The sequence below is a fragment of the Tamandua tetradactyla genome, chromosome 3 (genome assembly GCF_023851605.1).
Source record: "Tamandua tetradactyla isolate mTamTet1 chromosome 3, mTamTet1.pri, whole genome shotgun sequence".
Taxonomy (NCBI): Eukaryota; Metazoa; Chordata; class Mammalia; order Pilosa; family Myrmecophagidae; genus Tamandua; species Tamandua tetradactyla.
The window spans coordinates 77,417,911-77,438,409 of NC_135329.1; the positions used below are offsets into that span (position 1 = coordinate 77,417,911).

Consider the following 20,499-nt stretch of genomic DNA (forward strand, 5'->3'; position numbering starts at 1 on the left):
AATTTTGCATACTACTAAAAGACAGTCTGCCAGGACACATCCTAGAAAAGCTGTGAAATCAAGCTCTTTGTTATTGCTGAAGGAATACACCAGTTTGATAACACATGTACACCTCCCAGTGTATCCAGGAGCTCTATATACCAAGTAATTCAGTAACTAATAGGAGGATATAAGCAAAGAGGAAACGAAAAGCAGACCTTGTATCAACTTATACTGGATGGAAAGTATTTTTTTAATTACATGATAAATGTAATTCATAAAATCAAATGTACTCATAAAGGTACATCTATTTTATGTTACATAAAAAACTGCAGACTGTAAATTGTGCATATTTACCATAATGTGTTACCTGGGAAAGCCAGTGAGTCGGATTTCTTGCAAATATTTACTGCCATGATACAAAACAAATATGTGTAAACTGCACGGTCCCTAAAAAAGCATTTTGAGTTTATATATAGAAGGATGTCACTATCTGATCAAATATGCAAGAGATGTAATTTCCCAGAGTTTAATAACCACACAGGTGCCTCCTCCTTAGCCTTCTTTCCTGTGTGACAGTTTTATCCCTTCATTCTGGTTCTAAATTTCTCACAGTCCAGGGGTCTGAATGACCTTTTCAACAAGTTCCTCAAAGGCACACTGGACACCACCACAGTTTTTCTATGCTTGCCTGGAACAACATAGAATGCTTTCATTCAAATTTCAGGCTTTTGTTTCTATCAGCTTCATGATTTTCCTTAACCTTATTTCCAACTAGCATGCTTACTATGTCATTTCTTGTGCTGCATGTTTCCAATTCATTTAACCAATTATCCAGTTTTAGAAAGGTGTCTCTTCTTGTGACATTATCAGTTAATATAGCACCCTGTGCACCTCTACAATAGCTGGGAGTTAATGTTCTGTATCGCTCTTGACCACCAGTATCTCATTTCCATTCACTGAAACTGTTTTCACCTTAATGTCAACACAGGCCTCAGCTCCAGCCTGCACAGCTGCCAGCTGGTGAAGCCACATGGGTGTACAGGACAGCAGCTGTGGGGAGACCAGAAGTGGGCCAATTATCCACCATGGGGCTGGGCCTCAGGGCATAGGCAGCCAGCAATTGTGGTGTCTGGCAGGTTCACCTGTGCTGCAGATCAGCTGATCACCCCAGGCACTGGTCAGCTCCCCAAACCCCCAGAGCAGAGACCCGCCAGCCGGCTACTCCAAGCAGAACAGCCCCCGAGCCAAGCATGCCAACCACAAGTACAAACACAGGTTTTTAAATTATATAAAATTACTTTATGGATTTTATTTGACCTAGTCAAATAATGTTACATTGATATTTTTCCTGATATTAAACCATTTTGCATTCCTGAAAGAAATGTTCTTTAGCAATGATATTCCTCTTTTAATGTACCATGAGATTTAGTTCACTAATTATTTTGTTTTTTGTATGCTGCATGGCAGGGTCACATTTCATTCTTTTTCCATGTGAGTATCCCATTATTGCAGCACCACTTGTTGAATTTTTGTTTGTTTGCTTGTTTTGTTGGGTTGTTTGTTTGTTTGTGAAGTGGATAGGCCGGGACTCCAACCCTGGTCTTCCACATGGCAGGCAACAAGTCTACCACACAACTACCCTCGCACCCCACCCCAACAAATCTTTACGATTTTCACATTTATGCTCTTAAGTGAGAAGAACACTTGTTTTGTATTCCATCAAGATTTTGATATCAATTTAGTAGTACTATCTTCTAAAAATAGAGAAATAATGTCTAATTGCAGATAACATTTATTCAACATTTTTTATATATATTCTCATTTAAACTCATGGCAATTTCATGAAATCTGTTAGTTGTATTTCAGAAATGGTGTAGCTGAACCCTAGAGATTCAATAACTTCCTAGCCATTGAATGGCAGAGCTGAAATTACAAAGTGGTGGGCCACACTAATAAACAACACTCAGCTAATTAACACCTTTCTTTCAATATTCTAAAACTAGAACTCTGATTAGAAGGTGGTGGTTTAAACTTAAAGGGAGGGAGAGATGACACATACAAGTAAAATCATAATCACTTTTGAAGACAATGTTTTCAAGCGCAATTTCTTCCAAAGTTATTCAGTTTTCTACTTCTTGAGTCAATTTTACAAAGTCCAAGTTTTACATGTAATCATCCATTTTATCAAAATTTTGAACATTCTTAATATCTACTTTTAAAAACACACTGCAAAAACAAGGATGCATGGGTGGTTCAATGGTAGAATGCTCCCCTTTCATGAGGGAGACCTGGGTTCGATTCTTGGACCATGTACCCCAAAACAAACAAACAAACAAAAATGCATATCACAAAAACAAAAGATTAAAGCTTACCTTGACTTTGAGCCAGATGAAGAATTTTTGACGTGACATATCTGGCAGTATCTGATCTGCTGATTCACTACCGATTTTCTCCAGCTGAGCCAGGAGTCCCACAATCCGAGAATTATTGGTAAGGCTAAAAAGAATGTTACTTTACATTAGGGCATATTCTGCATTAATTAAAAATTAAATACTATAAAAATCACTGTTTAAAGAAAACCTCTACCTTTCCAAAAACACTGAACATTTGAATAGCACTGCTGAGTTGTCAACATAGCTGTAAATAAAACAAAAATAAAACAAAAAAAGAGAGAAGCAAGTAAATTATACAGTATGTCAGATGTTAGGAAGTGCTACAGAAAAAAAGCAGGTTAGGGAAATAAAAGATTCAGGGAAAGATGGCACGATTTAAACAAAATGGTCAGGGAAGATCTCATCAAAAGGCTACCATTTAAGGAAAGGCCTGAAAGACAGTGAGCCAGACAGATAACTACAAAAAAAAAGCAAACTAGACAGAGGGAATAAAAAGTACCAAGACCCTGAAGGCTAATGCTGAGAAAAAGAAGAAAACTGGAAATATATAGCAAACAGTATACTTATTATAGCTTTTTCAGGTTAATAATTAGAACCAGTGCTTAAATTTGGAGATACTTGATCCAAAAAGACTTCAGGAGGTTGAAGAAAAACATATTATGTATATTATCTGAAAATGTAACTAACATACCTTTTAAAAATAACTTTATGCAACATTTCCCATTTTTTCAGATAACCAGCATAACACAGAAGAAAAAGTGATTATCGAAATCCATAACCCTCCACATAAAAAAAAATTAAGAATAAATACAGGACATCATTAACATAAGGTTTTTAAACCAAATTAAATACAATATATTAATATAAACATATATAAAAACATACATGGCAGTGATAAACATCAGATTCAAAATAATAATTATCTCCAGAAATGAGGGAGAAAAATGTTATCAAGCAACAGTACACACTGTATTTGTAATTTCTTAATTCGTGGGTAATTGGTACATTTATGTTCATTATATTACTCTCTATTTTAGATTTTCAGAAATATTTCATAATTTAATTAATTATGAAATTGTACGGACATGTTTACTTTTACATATTTCCTTTTCTTCCAATGTTGCAAAAAGAAGAAAGGTCTCCTTAAACTGTTGTTATAAATCTGAATGGGTGAAAATTTTAGCATTTTATTATGGAAAATTCCATATATGAACAAAAGAAGAAAAACAGTACATTGAACCATCATGTACCCATCACTCAGCTTCAACAATTAGCAATTTATGGAAAACTTATTTCACTCAGAACCACCTACAAACACACACACAGCAGTGGTTAATTTTGAAGCAAATCTCACAGACAGCACTTGCTATATAAATATTTCAGTATTATCTTGAAATATAAGACCTCTTTTTAAAAGGATAGCTATATTACCACTATACTAAAAGCAATAATTCTTTAAAATGAAAATCTAGTCTGTGCTCAAATTTCCCAAATTTTCTCTCATTTTCTTTTAACAGGTGGTTTGTAAAATAAGAAACAAACAAGGTCTACAATTTCTAGCCTATTGTATTTACCCTTTGATCTGTAGGTTTTTTGGTGGCTCCACTTCTTTTTTTCTCACAATTTATTTGCTTTAAAACTTGCCTGTTTGTCCTGAAGAGTTTCCCATATTGTGAAATTTGCCAATTTGCCATGGTATCATTAATAAGTTTTTCTACCCTCTATATTTTCTGCAAACTTATGGTTGAATCTGAAGGTTTGGAATCTGATTTGCTGACAAGAATTCTTTATAGGTGGTATTATAATCTTCCATAGGAGGCAAACAGTCTGGTAATCTTTCTTTTGTAATATAAACAGGGACCAATACCATTGCCTAGATCCATTATTCCATTAAGGGTTGTTAGTGATAATCTTCATTTCATTCCTTCTTCATTTGTTAACTAGGATAATTCCATAAAGAAAAAAATTCCCTTGTTTGGTTCCCTAGAGGTACAGTTCATCAAAGAAAGGCATAATAAATGCTAGATCTTTAATTTACCTATATTTATCAGTTTTCAGAAATCATTTCTTGGAATCCTCCCAAAGGTGACCAATGTAGTATTTTGTTTTTATGTACCTAATTTTAATTTTAAACTCATTCATTAAGTTTATCCACTGCAATTATTAATGATCAAATTGCCCTATTTTTTATCAATGGAACCTTCTTCAAGTTGGATTCTAAGCCCTTTGTTTTTGTTGTCATTAACAGGCAAGGATGACTTTATTCAAAGATGTATGCAACAGAGAAGAGAGAGACCAAAAGATTATGGTGAAAGAGAGAATGAGATTAAAAAGCTATCACAACCAGGAAAAGGCCTCAAGTTTCCTGCAGCAGAGGGCAGGAGAGCTTTTAAGGACTGGGATGAGTTAAGAAGAAGAGCTCTGCAAGGGGACTCAAAAAAGCCATATTTGTGTTCATTACATGATGTTATCTCCTGAGCTCACTGTTGAAGCCAGGTAGAGCGTTTTCTATCTAGATTCTGTAAGGGCCAAGGTGTGCAAAGTCAGGGACCCAGAGTTAGGAAGAAGGATATCTAAAATTTAGTCATGCTAGTGTGAAGTAAAGGCCAACTTTGGACAGTAACACAATGAGTGGGTAATTTCTTAACCCAGGATCACAGGATTTAGGTAAAATTCCAGGATCACAGGATTAAGGTAAAATTGAACATTGTCAGTATCCCCTTTTTTTCAACACAAATTATTCCATTCCTTACTAAACAACTCAAAGGAGGCAGAGTAGAGTCTAAGAAATACTCTCCTGAGGATTCTTGGTGTTGCTTCTACAAAATCAGATGAACTATCTATTAACAGGTGACAGTAAAGGTCAGCTGTTTTAGGGTCAGGTATCATTAAAAAGGGATGACAGGAGAGCAAAGAGAAGCACCCACCCAGAAGCACCGCTCGGATCCGCAGCCCACCAGTCAGTCTCCTCCCTTCAATAAATCCCCAAGTCCGAACCTGTGTCTGTCGGTCGGTGGGTCTGCGGAGCCTGCTGGTGGCCTTGAGCTCTGGCTACTGTTTGGGAAGCGACACCAGACCCATGGTGGAAGCAACCTCGTCGGGACTCCTCTCGCACTCGGCGGCGGCATGCGGCTCATACAGCGCCTTCTGCAAGGGGCTCACGCGCACGCTGCTTACCTTCCACCTGGCCTGGTGGCTGCGCATGAACTTCCCCTACTTCTCTGTCCTGGCCTCGGTGATTCTCAACGTCCGCCAGCAGGGACATATTTAGAGCACCGCTAACTATGTGCAGCCCCTTCACACCGCCCCCATCCCCACCCCCACACGACAGGATGACTGGCTTCCAGCTCACCCGCCGTCTAGCAAAAGCTACCAGGCCCCCTCACTCACGCAGACTTGCCAAGCAGCCTTTTCATTTTATGAAACTTTTTAATATAAACGGGTAGTTAAAAATAATAATTTGCAGAAAGCCGGCAATATGACCAAAAAAAGCATAAGATAAAACGAAAAACATACTCCTACGGAAATAAATGATTCACGAAACAGTAAAGAACTTAAAAATCTGAAAAATCATCAAAAATACTTAAGAGGTTATTGCATCCATAAAACAAAACACAGCACGAACTTGAAACATTTAAGATAAACTGTACAACAATGGTCCAAAGGGGTGGGAGGTCTTCCAAATGAGAATAGGAGTGAATAGAGGTCAAGGGTGTGGAACTGATGGTAAGCAAAAGAAAGATTGAGCAAGAAGCGGGAGGAAAATAATAACATGATGTGAAAGAACTACATTTTTTTCATTTCAAAAAAAATTTTTAAAAATGGCAAACAGAAACCAGAGTGAAAAGCAGCATAAGAAAAAGCATGCTTCAAATATGAAGCACCCTCAGATGTGGCCTGGTTTTGAACAGTTGCTGGGAAAGTGAGAAAGAGAATCTGTCTGAACTTGGCACATGGATTAAGACTCTAGAGTTAGAGATGAGAAAATTCAATCAGAGCATTTCACTTTGCTGTTCACTGAGCAGAATTCAAATAGTTACAATAACGGTGACTAGAACATAATAAACACAGAGAGTTGTGCTCCTTAGTGCTGATTCTGGGAACTTTGAAGGTACTGTCATCACCTGTAAGCAGAAGCTCTCTCCTTTGGTTCTGCTCTTTTTGGAGCCTTTCTCTGATGTTTTCCTGAGGCTACATTAAGGCTTATCACCTCAACCAATCTTTTTTTAAGTATCTTTAGGACTGGTAGCTTGACTCTTTTCCTAAAAAGTATATTACATTTAATGTCAAATTAAGGAGAATGAGATAGTTACACATTTCAGGCTTTGGTGCCCATATATCCTTAAAGTTTCCTCAAGTATACTCTAAGCACAGAAATATCTGATCAGGTCCAAAATTCAGACTTGAAAATATTCTTTAATATCATCATTTTAAGAAGTTGAACTTAGGTGTAAATTTTGGTATGTTAGTGTGAAAAGTTGTAGTTTAAAAAAGAGCTGTATAACTTTGGTAAGTGGGGTATTTAAAATGTGGTTTTTTGAATATGTTTGTGATTACTGAAAACAATGTTTTTTGAGTATGTTTGTGATCACTGAAAACAAAATTTGAAACACATTAGTTGGCAGCTACAACTGAAAACCAAACAATGGAGCATTCTGCTGCTACTTGTAATTCATCTTTGCTAAAAAATTACAGGAAGCAGGATAACTAATTAGGGAAATATTTTATTTGGGCAGTTGCTATAAACATGGGACTATAATTCTTGTACATTCTCATCTTTTCTAAGTTTCTTTAAGCAGTCTCACATACCACAAAATCATTTTAAGAATGTTTATAGAAGAATTGTTTTAAAAGTGTTCTCATTATCAGAGTAGTTGCAGATAAATTTTTAAAATAATGTGATTTTTTAAAGCCTAGGAAGCAATTATATGAACTCTATTCTGGAGGAAAAGGCTCCCAGTGGAAGTTATATGACTTTTATGTTTCTGTGCCATCAAACACAGGAAAAATATCAATTGTACAATTCTACTGTTTAATGGGCATTATTGTTTTCCTTGGTCCCAAGAAAAAAGGTCTGACATATTAGGTTGACTATTTTATTGTAAATTAATCTATTCTGATTTTTTAAATTTTGGTTGAATATTAAAAAAAGGGATGACAGGGGTTCCAGGGAGATGGAGGAATAGAGTAGGTCGAGTTCACCCCTGCTCCAAGGAACAAATAGAGAAGGGACTGGAAGGTGACTGAGGCAGCAATTCCAGGTTGTAAGTGACCTGGGAGAGTCTTCTGCACCACATAGGGAGGTCCTGATGCAAAAGCTCAGGAACTGAGAAACAGAGGATCGGAGACCGTCCGCTGGTGCAAACAGCCTAACAAGGAAGCCTGGAGCCATCAGGAGTGCACAAACAGGGAGATGGGGAATGGGAAGTAAGACAAGCAGCTTCCTTGAAAGTGTTATCCTCACCAGCATAACCCTGAGATTCATGAATTACCCTACGCCCCATACATCTGAGCCCCATCACCTGCACCCCCTTCCCGTGCTAGAAGTGTCCCCATCTTGCCAAACTCCATGCGCATACCCGCCCTACACTCCCACTTCAAGGGCGAATGAGTGCCTGCCCCACCCAGCCCGACCAACTTCTCCTGTGCAAGTATAGTCTCATCTCACCCCTCATGAGCCCTACCTGCCCTCCCTGCCCTCTGCAAGTGGTTACTGGTGCATAAAGGATGCAGGCACTTACCTCCATACCTAGGCTATACCTATCCCCAGCCCATACAACTGGGAAACCCCACCCCATCCTACTTGAGCTGTGTGCACACATGTGTACATCAGTTTACGGCATTCCCAGATCTGCGCATGTGCAAGGCCCCCAGCCATGGGCCCCCAGCTCTGGGCAAGTGCTGAACAGCGCAGCCTGGCCACATCCACCCCCAACCCGCACTGGTGAAACACCCACCTGCTGCCCTGAGCTCTGTGCATGTGCACAAAGGGAACCAAGCCCTAGACCAGTGCACACCAGGGCCATGACCCCCAGACCTGAGCACACACACAGCCACATCCTCCCAGCTGCCGGGGGCTCAGGCTCACTGGTACCAGCGTAGCATCACCAACCTGCACCTACACCTGTGCTGCAACACATCACCACAATTTGTATACTAGGGAATAAATATATCTTTGAAAAGAGAAATCCTATAATTCAGATTTGAAATAAATTTGCATATATGAAAACTAAAACTCTGAAATTTAACAATGAAGCATTTTCTTTTCTTGAACTATTTTTCTCTTAAAGGTCATCTGTGAATATTTTTCTGTAGCAAATAAAACTCATTCAAAAAATTGAATACAAAACAATTCTCAGATTATTACTGGGAGATGGGGCCAAGATGGCAGCTTAGCGAGGTGTGGGATTTAGTTTGTCCTCCAGAGCAGCTAGTAAGTAGCCAGAAACAGTACAGAACAACTGCTGGGGCCACATCAGTGACTGGACACACAGAGTACCCCAGTCTGGACAAGCTGGACCCATTGCGAGCCCACCCAGAACTGTGAGTTCCCCAAACCACAGCAGCCAATGCCCCTCCCCAACAGGTTGGTTCCCAGAGGGGATAGGAAAGAGACTTTACCAGCAGCAGGGGCTGAGCTCTACCAAGCTCCAATTGTAGAATTAATTAACAAATTCTGACTACTAAAAATAGGTCCCCAGCTCAGCTGAACCTCAAGTAAATGCAGAGATTGCTGGGTTTTGCCCCTGCACAGAGGGGGCAGGGCAGACAGAAAAAGAAAAAAGAAAACAAAACAGAGGTTTCTTGGATCGGATAGCACATAATACTTAAAAGAACCTGAGCTCTGAATTAAAGGAGGGAAAACATAGGACCTGAAAATACACAAAACAGCATACCAACTTATGCTCTTGATTGGCAAGCCCAAAGAATGGGGGTTCTGCTCCTAAAAGGATTTTTCTTTTTCTTTTTAGTGGCTGTGTTTCTATGCCTTGACTACTCTTTAGATACAGCGGTAGGGATTCTCAGCCTCCAACTGCCAAGGCATAGGCAGAATTAAGCTTGTTTGAGTGTTTATCTGGTGTCTGAGCCTTTCCTGGGAGAGGGGTGAGGCCCAGCTCAAGTGGACTTCCTCCCTCAAGGAATTCAGACCCCAGGGTCTGGAAAAGTGAACCATCTGTAGCCAGCCTACAACCTCTCCTCTGTTTCAACCATACCCCCAAGCTGGGAGAGTCTGCTGAAGTTAAAAGTATCACATTGCCTTATGCTGGTGGGCCCGCAGGCAGAAAAACACCACATACCGGGCAGGGTTGGAAAAATGCAGAGTCCAAAGGCTTCATAGGAAAGCCTTTCAATCTGCAGGGTCACATCCTCAGGGAAAACGGACACAGGTGACTCTTTCCTCTTGAGAGGAGGCCATTTTGATCTGGGAAAATCTGGCTACATTTTTAATACCTAAGTAAACCCTTCTATGGCGGGTGAGAGGTACCATACAGGCAGGGCAAGAAACAAGAAAACAAGAAATGAAAACTTCTGTCATGTTAAACAGAACCTAAGTAAGAGGTCTAGAATAAGCGAAACTGAATGTCAAAGAATAGATAAACAACAAAGTCATCCAGCAAGAAAATCTTAGGTAAAAAAAAAAGTGAAAACAATCTCCAGAGTAAACTAATTAAAATAATTAAATGCCTAGATGCCAGCAAAAAATAATGAACCATACTAGGAAAACTGAAGTCAAAGGAATAAAACAACAATTCAAATGAGATACAGGAGTTGAAACAATTCAATATGTTCTAACAGACATGGAAAACCTCATCAAAAATCAAATCAATGAATTGAGGGAGGATATAAAGAAGACAAGGAATGAACAAAAAGAAGAAACTGCAGAACTATGGGAATGAAAGGCACAGTGGAAGAGATGAAAAAAAACAATGGAAACCTACAATGTTAGATTTCAAGAGGCAAAAGAAAGGATTAGTGACTTGGAGGATGGGACATCTGAAATCAAACAAACTAAAGAAAACATAGGGAAAAGAATGGAAAAATATGAGCAAGGACTCAGGGAAATGAATGACAAAATGAAGCACATGAATATATGTGCTGTGGGTGTCCCAGAAGGATAAGAGAAGGTAAAAGGAGGAGAAAAACTAATGGAGGGAATTATCAGTGAAAATTTTCCAACTCTTATGAAAGAATTAAAATTATAGTTCCAAAAAATACAGCTTACCCCAAACAGAACAGATCCAAATAGATGTGCTCCAAGACACTTACTAATCAGAACGTCAGACATCAAAGAGAAGAGAAAACCTTGAAAGTTTTCCATCACGAACAAGGGAAGCCCAATCAGACCATGTGTAGATTTCTCAGCAGAAACCATGGAGGAGAGAAGACAGTGGGATGATATATTTAAATTACTAAAAGGGAAAAACTGTCAACCAAGAATTCTATATCCACCAAACCTGTCCTTCAAAAATGAGGGGGAAATTAAAACATTTCCAGGTAAAAACATCATTGAGAATTTGTGACCAAGAGACCAGCTCTGCAAGAAATACCAAAGGGAGCACTAGAGACAGATATGAAAAGACATGAGAGAGAAGTGTGGAGAAGAGTATAGAAAGGAAGATTATCAGTAAAGGTAAAAAGAAGGAAATTAGATATAGACATATAAAATCCAAAAGGCAAAATGGTAGAAGAAAGTACTACCCATACAGCAATAGCACTAAATGTTAATGGTTTAATTCCCCAATCAAAAGACATAGATTAGCAGAATGGAATAAAAACCAGGACCCACCTATATACTGTCTACAGGAAATACATCTTAGACCCAAGGATAAACATAGGTTGAAATTGAAAGGTTGGGAAAAGACATTTCATGCAAATAATCAAAAAAGAGCAGGAGTAGCTATACTAGTATCCAATAAATTTGACTTCCAATGCACAACAGTTAAAAGAGACAAAGAATGACACTATGTACTAATAAAAGGAACAATTCAACAAGAAGACATAACAATTGTAAATATTTCTGCACTAAGCCAGAATACACCAAAATTCATGAGGCAAACACGAAAAACACAGAAAAGAGAAATAGACACATCTACCACAATAGTTGGAAACTTCAATTCCACACTCTCATCAGCAGAACCTCTAGAACATCTAGAATAAAGGATCAATAAAGAAATAGAGAATTTAAATAATGCAACACGTGAGCTAGACTTAACAGACATTTATAGAACATTACATCCCACAACAGCAGAACACACCTTTTTCTCAAGTGCTCATGGATCATTCTCAAGGATAGACCATATGCTGGGTCACAAAGCAAGTCTTAATATATTTAAAAAGACTAAACTCATACCAAATATTTTCTCAGATCATAAAAGAATGATGATGGAAATCAATAATAGGCAGAGTGCCAGAACATTCACAAATATATTGAGGCTCAACAACATACTCTTATACAAGCAGTGGGTCAAGGAAAAAATTAATAGAGAAATCAGTAACTATCTTAAGGCAAATGAAAATGAAAACAAAACATATCAAAATCTATGGGATGCAGCAAAGGCAGTGCTAAGAGGGAAATTTATGGCCCTAAATGCTTATATCAAAAAAAGAAGAAACCACAAAACTTGAGGAATTAACTGTCCATTTAGAAGAAATAGATAAAGAACAGCAAACTAACCCCAAAGCAAGCAAAAGGAAAGAAATATTGAAGATGAGAGCAGAAATAAATGAAATTGAGAAAAGGAAAACAAGAGAGAAATCAACAAAAAGTCGGTTCTATGAGAAAAGCAGCAAGAGTAATGGACCCTTAGCTAGGTTGACAAAAAACAGAAGCAAGAGCATGCAAATAAATAAAATTAGAAATGGAGGGGGAGACATAACCACTGATCACCCAGGAATAAAGGAAATAATGAGAGAATACTATGAAAAATGTTATGCTAATAAACTCAACAATGTAGATGAAATGCACAATGGACAACTTCCTAGAACAGCATAAACAACCAACATTGATTCGAGAAGAAACAGACAACCTCAACAAACCAATCACAAGTAAAGAAATTCGGGCGGGCCACAGTGGCTCAGCAGGTAAGAATGCGGTGGCTCAGCAGGTAAGAATGCTTGCCTGCCAAGCCTGAGGACCTGGGTTTGATTCCCGGTGCCTGCCCATGTAAAAAATAAATAAATAAAAATAAATAAATAAATAAATAAACAAGTAAAGAAATCGAATCAGTCATTAAGAAACTCCCCAAAAAGAAAAGTCCAGGACCAGATGGCTTCACATGTGAATTCTACCAAACATTCCAGAAAGAATTTGTACCAATCCTGCTCAAACTCTTAAAAAAAATTGAAGAGGAGGGAAAGCTACCTAACTCATTCTACAAAGGCAACATCACCCTCATACCAGACTCAGACAAAGATATTACAAGAAAAGAAAACTACAGACCAATCTCTCTAATGAATATAGATGCAAAAATCCTCAACAAAATTCTTGGAAATCAAATCTAGCAGTACATTAAAAGAATTATACATCATGTCCAAGGAGGATTCATCAAGGTATTCAAGGATGGTTAGATAACATAAGAAAATCAATTAATGTAATACACCATATCAACAAATCACAGCAGAAAAACCACATGATCATCTCTATTGATGCAGAAAAAGCATTTGACAAAATTCAACATCCTTTCTTGCTGAAAATACTTCAAAGGAATAGAAGGGAACTTCCTCAACACAATAAAGGGAATATATGAAAAACCCACAGCTATCCTCATCCTCAATGGGGAAAAATTGAAAACTTTTCACCTAAGATCAGGAACAAGACAAGGATGTCCACTATAACTATTGTTATTCAACATTGTGTTAGAAGTTTTAGCCAGAGCAATTAGACAAGAAAAAGAAATACAAGGCATCGAAATTGGAAAGGAAGAAGTAAAAATCTCATTGTTTGCAGATGATACGATTCCATATGTCAAAAACCCAAAAAAATCCACAGCAAACTACTAGAGCTAATAAATGAGTACAGCAAAGTTGCAGGTTACAAGATCAACACACAAAACTCTGTAGTGTTTCTATACACTAGTAATGAACAATCTGAGGGGAAATCAAGAAAAAAAAACTCCATTTACTATTGCAACCAAAAGAAAAAAATATTTAGGAATAAATTTAACTAATGAGACAAAAGACTTAAACAAAGAAAACTACAAGATATTTTTAAAAAAAAAGTCACAGAAGACTTAAATAAATGGAAGGGCATACCGTATTCATGCACTGGAAGACTTAACATAGTTAAGACATCAATTCTATCTAACTTGATTTACAGATTTAATGCAATATCAATTAAAATCACAGAAACCTACTTTTCAGAAATAGAAAAACCAATAACCAAATTTATCTGGAAGGGCAGGGGCGCCAAATACCTAAAAGTATCCTGAGAAAGGAAAACGAAGTCAGAGGTCTAACACTACCTAACTTTAAGGCGTATTATGAAGCTACAGTGGTCAAAACAGCATGGTACTGGCATAAAGATAGATATATTCACCAATGGAATTGAATAGAGTGTTCAGACATAGACCCTTTCATCTATGGACAATTGATCTTTGATAAGGCAGTCAAGCCAACTCACCTGGGACACAACAGTCTCTTCAATAAATGGTGCCTAGAGAGCTGGATATCCTCAAGAATGAAAGAGGATCCATATCTCACACCCTATACAAAAATTAACTCAAAATGGATCAAAGACCTAAACATTAGATCTAAGACCATTAAACTGTTAGAAGAAAATGTAGGGAAATATCTTATAAATCTTATACTAGGAGGCAGTTTCCTAGACCTAACACCCAAAGCACAAGCACTGAACAAAGAAGTAAATAAATGGGAACTCCTCAAAATTAAACCTCTGTGCATCAAAGAACTTTGTCAAGAAAGTAAAATGACAGCCTATAGATGGGAGACAATATTTGGAAACATTATCTCAGATATGAGTCTAGAATCCAGAATATATAAAGAGACTGTTCAACTCAACAACAAAAAGACAGAAAACCCAATTACAAAATGGGCAAAAGACATGAACAGACACTTCTCAGAAGAGGAAATACAAATGGCCAAAAGGGACATGAAAAGATGTTCAACTTCCCTGGCTATTAGGGAAATGCAAATCAAAACCACAATAAGATATCATCTCACACACACCAGAATGGCCATTATCAAAAACACAGAAAACGGCAAGTGCTGGAGAGGATGTGGAGAAAGAGGAACACTTATCCACTGTTGGTGGGAATGTCAAATGGTACAACCGCTGTGGAAGGCAGTTTGATGGGTCCTCAGGAAGCTAAGTATAGAATTGCCATATGACCCAGCAATACCATTGCTAGGTATCTATTTAGAGGACATGAGGGCAAGGACACAACAGACATTTGCACGCCAATGTTTATAGCAGCATTATTCACAACTGCCAAGAGATGGAAACAGCCCAAATGTCCATCAACAGATGAGTGGCTAAGCAAACTGTCGTATATACATAGGATGGAATACTATGAGCTGTAAGATGGAATAAAGTTATGAAGTATGTGACAACACGGATGGACCTAAAGGACATTATGCTGAATGAGATTAGCCAGAAACAAAAGGACAAATACTGTATGGTCTCACTCATAAGAACTGACATTAGTGAATGAACTTGGAGAATTTCAGATGGAAACTCAACCAAAAGGGGGAAGAGTGAAATGAGACAAAATAAAGTTTCAGTGGCTGAGAGATTCCAGAGTCAAGAGGTTATCCTGGAGGTTATTCTTATGCAGTAAATAGATATCACATTGTCAGTTAAGGTGTAACAGAGAGGCTGCCTGAAAATGTAGAGCTGTGTTCCAGTAGCCATGTTTCTTGAAGATGACTGTATAATGATACAGCTTTCTCAATGTGACTATGTGATTGGGAAAACCTTGTGTCTGATGCTCCTTTTATCTACCTTACTGACAGAAAAGTAAAACATATGGATTAAAAATAAATAAAGAATGGGGGAACAAATGTCAAAATAAATTTAATAGATTGAAATGCTAGTGATCAATGAAAGAGAGGGTTAAGTGGTATGGTATGTATGAATTTTTTTCTGTTTCCTTTTTATATCTTTTTCTGAACTGATGCAAATGTTCTAAGAAATGATCACGATGATGAAAATACAACTATGTGATGATATTGTCAGTTATTGATTATATATCAAGAATGGAAATGATCATATGGTAAGAATGTTTGTGTTGCTATGTTCAATAAAAAAACGATTAGCAAACATACTATGCACACTGAGCAAACACACATTCTAGTCCATTCCAACTTAGAAGTCTGCTTGGTCAGTAACCTGAAAAATAAAAATTAAATTATACCACTAATAAATATCTCTCATGTCTGAGTAATTTCTTTCTCAGACAGATGCTCTTCCAAAAGATGGACTGCAGAAGGAAGGAAAGAAAAGTGAAAATTGAACAAAATTATATTCTAAGCCACCAGCAACTCAGCTCTAAAATTTTAAATCTGTTGACACAACTATTAAGAGAGGCACAAGAACACCATGAGAGGGCAGCTTTACCTTTTGAATGATTTTTTTGCCTTTGGAAAATCAGAAGCATGGTGATGGGGCCAAGAGCAAAAGAAAAAAAAACCCATAAATTCAAGATTAAATTTATGTTGAATAAATTTAATCTATTAATATCATTAATTCAAGCTGCAATGCAAAAGCAATGCAGAAAATGTTTGAGTAAAAATACTCAGAAGTGGATGTATCTTTTCTGCCTTATCCTATTTTTAGATGACTAGAAAAGAGGCTAAGACCAACCTTCGAAGATTTCATATTAATTGTTAATATGTTACCATTTTATAGTGAGAAAATCATGCAACTTAAGTATGATCAGTGTGAAACACATCAAATGATGTTAACTTTCAAAAAGCATGTTTAAAGGGCACTGTCACTCAAATATTTATTTCACTAGTGGTTTCACGCTGCTTTTGATTATTATAGTTCACACTAAATCTTAGAGCTATTTTTAAAAACATAAATTTTCTTGAATATTGCAAAAGTTCCAGTGGGATACAGATATTATCCTGCAACAAATAATTTACCAAGCAAAAGCTATAAAAACTATCTTCAAATAATAAATGTTTTATTACCTTTTTTACCTTAAGACATAAATCTAATGCAAATACCAATATTCTCAAAACAACATAAAAACATATGCAAAAACATTAAAATATAACAAAGTTTTAGACTGACACAGGATTCATGGAATTAAGATTATTTTCAAACAATATGGCTTTATTTCCAAAATGCACATTACTTTTCAGAAATGTTCACTCCTCATTTATTTAGCTATTACATTTGCTTTAATCTTTTTATTAAAGGATTTTCTTGCTTTTCTCTCAATATTGAACATACAGCTGTATATTGCTCCATCATAAATCAAAGAACAATGAAAAAGTAGAAATTTCACTGTAATTCCTTTATAATAATAGTTAAATATTTAAATTCATAAATTAAGAATATTTTCCTCCTAAGGGGAAGAGAACAATAACTATTTACTTCTCTGATTACCTCTTACATATTTATTAAGTACAAAAAAGACTTCTCTATATAAGAATAAATTCTAGCTCAGCCTACCAAATGGCTTGTTAAAGACAAACCAGTAAAACCATGTTAAACTTGGTCTTACTGCCTGGGTTTATATATACTAGAGCTAGCAATAACTAATCACATGTCCTTCAAATTCCTTCACAAATGTTCATGAAACACTAATTATTTCATATCAATTACTTTTAATAATTAACTGGTCATGTTTTAGTGGGATTTTAGGGAAGTGTTTATAGCACTCTACCAACATTCTCCCAATATTTGCTCTCCCCTTCTTCCAAAGTAACAAGAATTTTAGCCAGCCATAAGGCCACCTTGCTGAACATTTTCTAGCCTCATTTTAACTTAACATGCAAATTAATATACACTAAGCCAGAAATTCTCAAAAATTTTGGCCTCATGATACAATCAAACTCCTAGAAGAAAACAAAGAAGCATCTTCAGGAGCTTGTGTTAGACTTTACACCCAAAGCACAAGCTTTAACAAAAGAAAAAAAGATAAATGGGACCTCATCAAAACTAAAAACTTTTGTGCTTCAAAGGACTCATGCTGCTTTGAAAGGACGTATGTACCCTAGAAAAACCATGTTTTAATTCTAATCCCATTTTGTAAAGGCAACCATTTCTTCTAATCCCTATTCAGTACTGTATGTTTGAAACTGTAATTAGATCACCTCCCTGGAGATGTGACTTACAGAGTCACATCTTGATGTGATCTTGATGTGATCTTGAGTGATCAAGAGTGGTTGTTAAAATGGATTAGGTGGAGACATGTCTCCACCCATTCAGGTGGGTCTTGAGTAATTTATTGGCATCCTATAAAAAGAGGAAACATTTTGAAGGAAAGAAGAGATTGACAGAGAAGAGAATGCTGCAGCACCACGAAGCCAAGAGTCCACCAGCCAGTAACCTTTGGAGATGAGGAAGGAAAATGCCTTCCAGGATGCTTCATGAAACAGGAAGCCAGGAGAGAAAGCTAGCAGAAGACGCCATGCTTGCCATGCGCCCTTCAAGCTGAGAGAGAAGCCCTGACTATGTTCACCATGTGCCTTCTCACTTGGAGGGAAATCCTGAACTTCACTGTCCTTCTTGAGTCAAGGTATCTTTCCCTGCAAGCCTCTGATTGGAAATTTCTATTGACTTGTTTTAATTGGGACATTTTCTTAGCCTTAGAACTGTAAATGAGCAACTTATTAAATCCCTCTTTTTAATATTTCTGGTATATTTCATTCTGGCAGCTAGCAAACTAGAACAGGACTCACCCTGAAAACTAAACAACAATTTATACGATGGAGAAAATATTTGGAAATGACGTATCTGAGCATTTGGATTATCAAATTTCCAGAATATAAAAAGAAATTATTTTACTCAACAACAAAATAACAACCCAATTTAAAAATGGGCAAGGACTTAATAGACATTTCTCCAAAGAAGATAAACAGATGGCCAAAAACACATGAAAAGATGCTTATCATTATTCATAAGGGTAATGCAATCAAAACTACAATGACATACCATTTCACACCCACTAGAATGACTACTGTTTAAAAAAAAACAGAAAATTACAAGTGTCAGAGAGAATGTGGAGAAAAAGGAACACTCATTTCATTGCTGGTGGGAATGTAAAATGATGCAGTGCTGTGGAAGATAAAGTTAAGCATAGAATTACCATATGACCCAGGATTATTCGCAATTGCCAAAAGATAGAAGTAACCCAAATGTCCATCAACTAATGAATGGATATACAAAATATAGTCTATAGCAAAATGAAATACCATTCAGCTGTAGAAGAAAAAGAATGAAACTCTGATAAATGTGATAACCTGGATGAATCCTGAAGACAGCATGCTGAGTGAAACAAGCCAGACACAAAAGGACAAATATTGTATGATCTCACTGATAGGAAATAATTATAATAAGCAAACTCATAGAGTCAGCAGCTAGAATGCAGGTGACCAGGGGACAGGGACCAGGGTGTGGATAGGGAATAGGAAGTTGTGGCTTAAAATGTATATGGTTCCTAATTAGAACAATGGAAATGTTTTGGTAATGAAGGTGGTCATAGTAGCAAAACATTGTGAATATAATTAACAGCACTGAAATACATATATATATATCTAAAGATATAATTATGATTTAAGGGATGATTGTGATTACTGAATCAATATATAGAAATTACTTTTTGCTTTCTGGCATATTGGAGTAGACAGAGGGAAATTCGTGAAATCTCTAAATTGTAATCCAACTGCCTTGATCTCTGATAATGATTGTATAGCCTTTATCTTCTGCCCCTGTGATCGTAAAAACCTTGTGATTAACCTTCATTTGTACCCAGTTTTACACAGTTCTTCAAACCTAAGTGTCTCATAATCACTAAAGATTATACCATAATGTTTATTAATGAAAGGTACTGACTGAGTCAGCCCAGAACTAACCCACCCCAACTTCAAAGTTATCTTGATAACCAAGACTGGATCCAACTAAAATGGGCCCACCTGACATGCACAGTAACTTAGTCTTTAATCTACAAGTCACCCATACCTCATTATAATACTAAAAAATCATGCCCATCATCATATTAAGGCCGCTATTTTCTTACATACATTCTATGACTAAGCATGGAATCAGTTCACACATGCTCAATAATTAGATCACATCTAATCATCTGGGGCCACTGTGCTAATTATCCTAAATGCTTCCCATCTTTTTCTCTAATAAATCTATCAAAATTACTGCAGTTCAGAGAGATCAATTTTTGGCCAACAGGCCATCTGATCTCCTGTTACATGCTTAATAATAAACTTTTTCTCTCTTTGAAACCCTGGTATCTCAGGAATTGGTCATTTGAGCACATCAGGCAAAATAATCCACCTGCTTTGTCAAGTAACAAAGGTGGTTAGAAAGGGAATTATATGGTACTAGGATAAAAATTTTAAAAACAACCCATGGAACTACACAACACAAACTGTGAACCTGAAGTAAAACCATGGACTATACTTAATAGAACAATTATAAAACTGTGCTTTCAACAATTATAACAAATAAACCACCCTAATGCAAGGTGTTAATAATAGGATGATATACTGGAATCCTGTACTTTATGCATGATTATAAACCCACAATTTCTTTAATAAAAAAATCAATAGAGAACTGATAGAAAGTATGGAAATGACAGGAAATTATATTAAAATAATTATTGTAACTGTATTATATAAGTGCAAAAAAGTTAATTAGTAACATACAAAATATAACAATAACCCAAATCAAACTACAATGTCTAAAATGAAAAATTCATTTCATGAGTTAGTGGCAAATTCAACATTTCAGAATAAAAGACACATGAACGTAAAGATACTGCAACAAGAACTATCCAAAATGAAATGCAGAAATGACAATTAAGGAAAAAATAATTAACAGAGCAATAAGCTGTGGAATAAATTCAAGGAGATAAACATATATGTAATTCATGTTCCAAAAGACAGGAAAGGGGGGAGAGAGAAAAACAATTTTGAA

The 20,499-nt window shown here is 36.6% G+C and overlaps 1 protein-coding gene across 4 annotated transcripts in view; it reads right to left on the reverse strand.

Annotated features, from left to right (window-relative positions):
• The window catches only part of LOC143677393 (uncharacterized), a 192,512-nt gene that overhangs the window by 124,756 nt on the left and 47,257 nt on the right, over positions 1–20,499 (reverse strand). For 2 of the 4 annotated variants that reach the window (XM_077153265.1, XM_077153266.1), the window contains exon 3: positions 2,355–2,478. In XM_077153265.1, the coding sequence (XP_077009380.1) occupies positions 2,355–2,478 (124 nt within the window). Of the gene's footprint in view, positions 1–2,354; positions 2,479–2,568; positions 2,620–15,682; positions 15,724–20,499 lie in introns of those variants that run through there. The other 2 variants (XM_077153264.1, XR_013172587.1) reach the window with 2 other exon arrangements.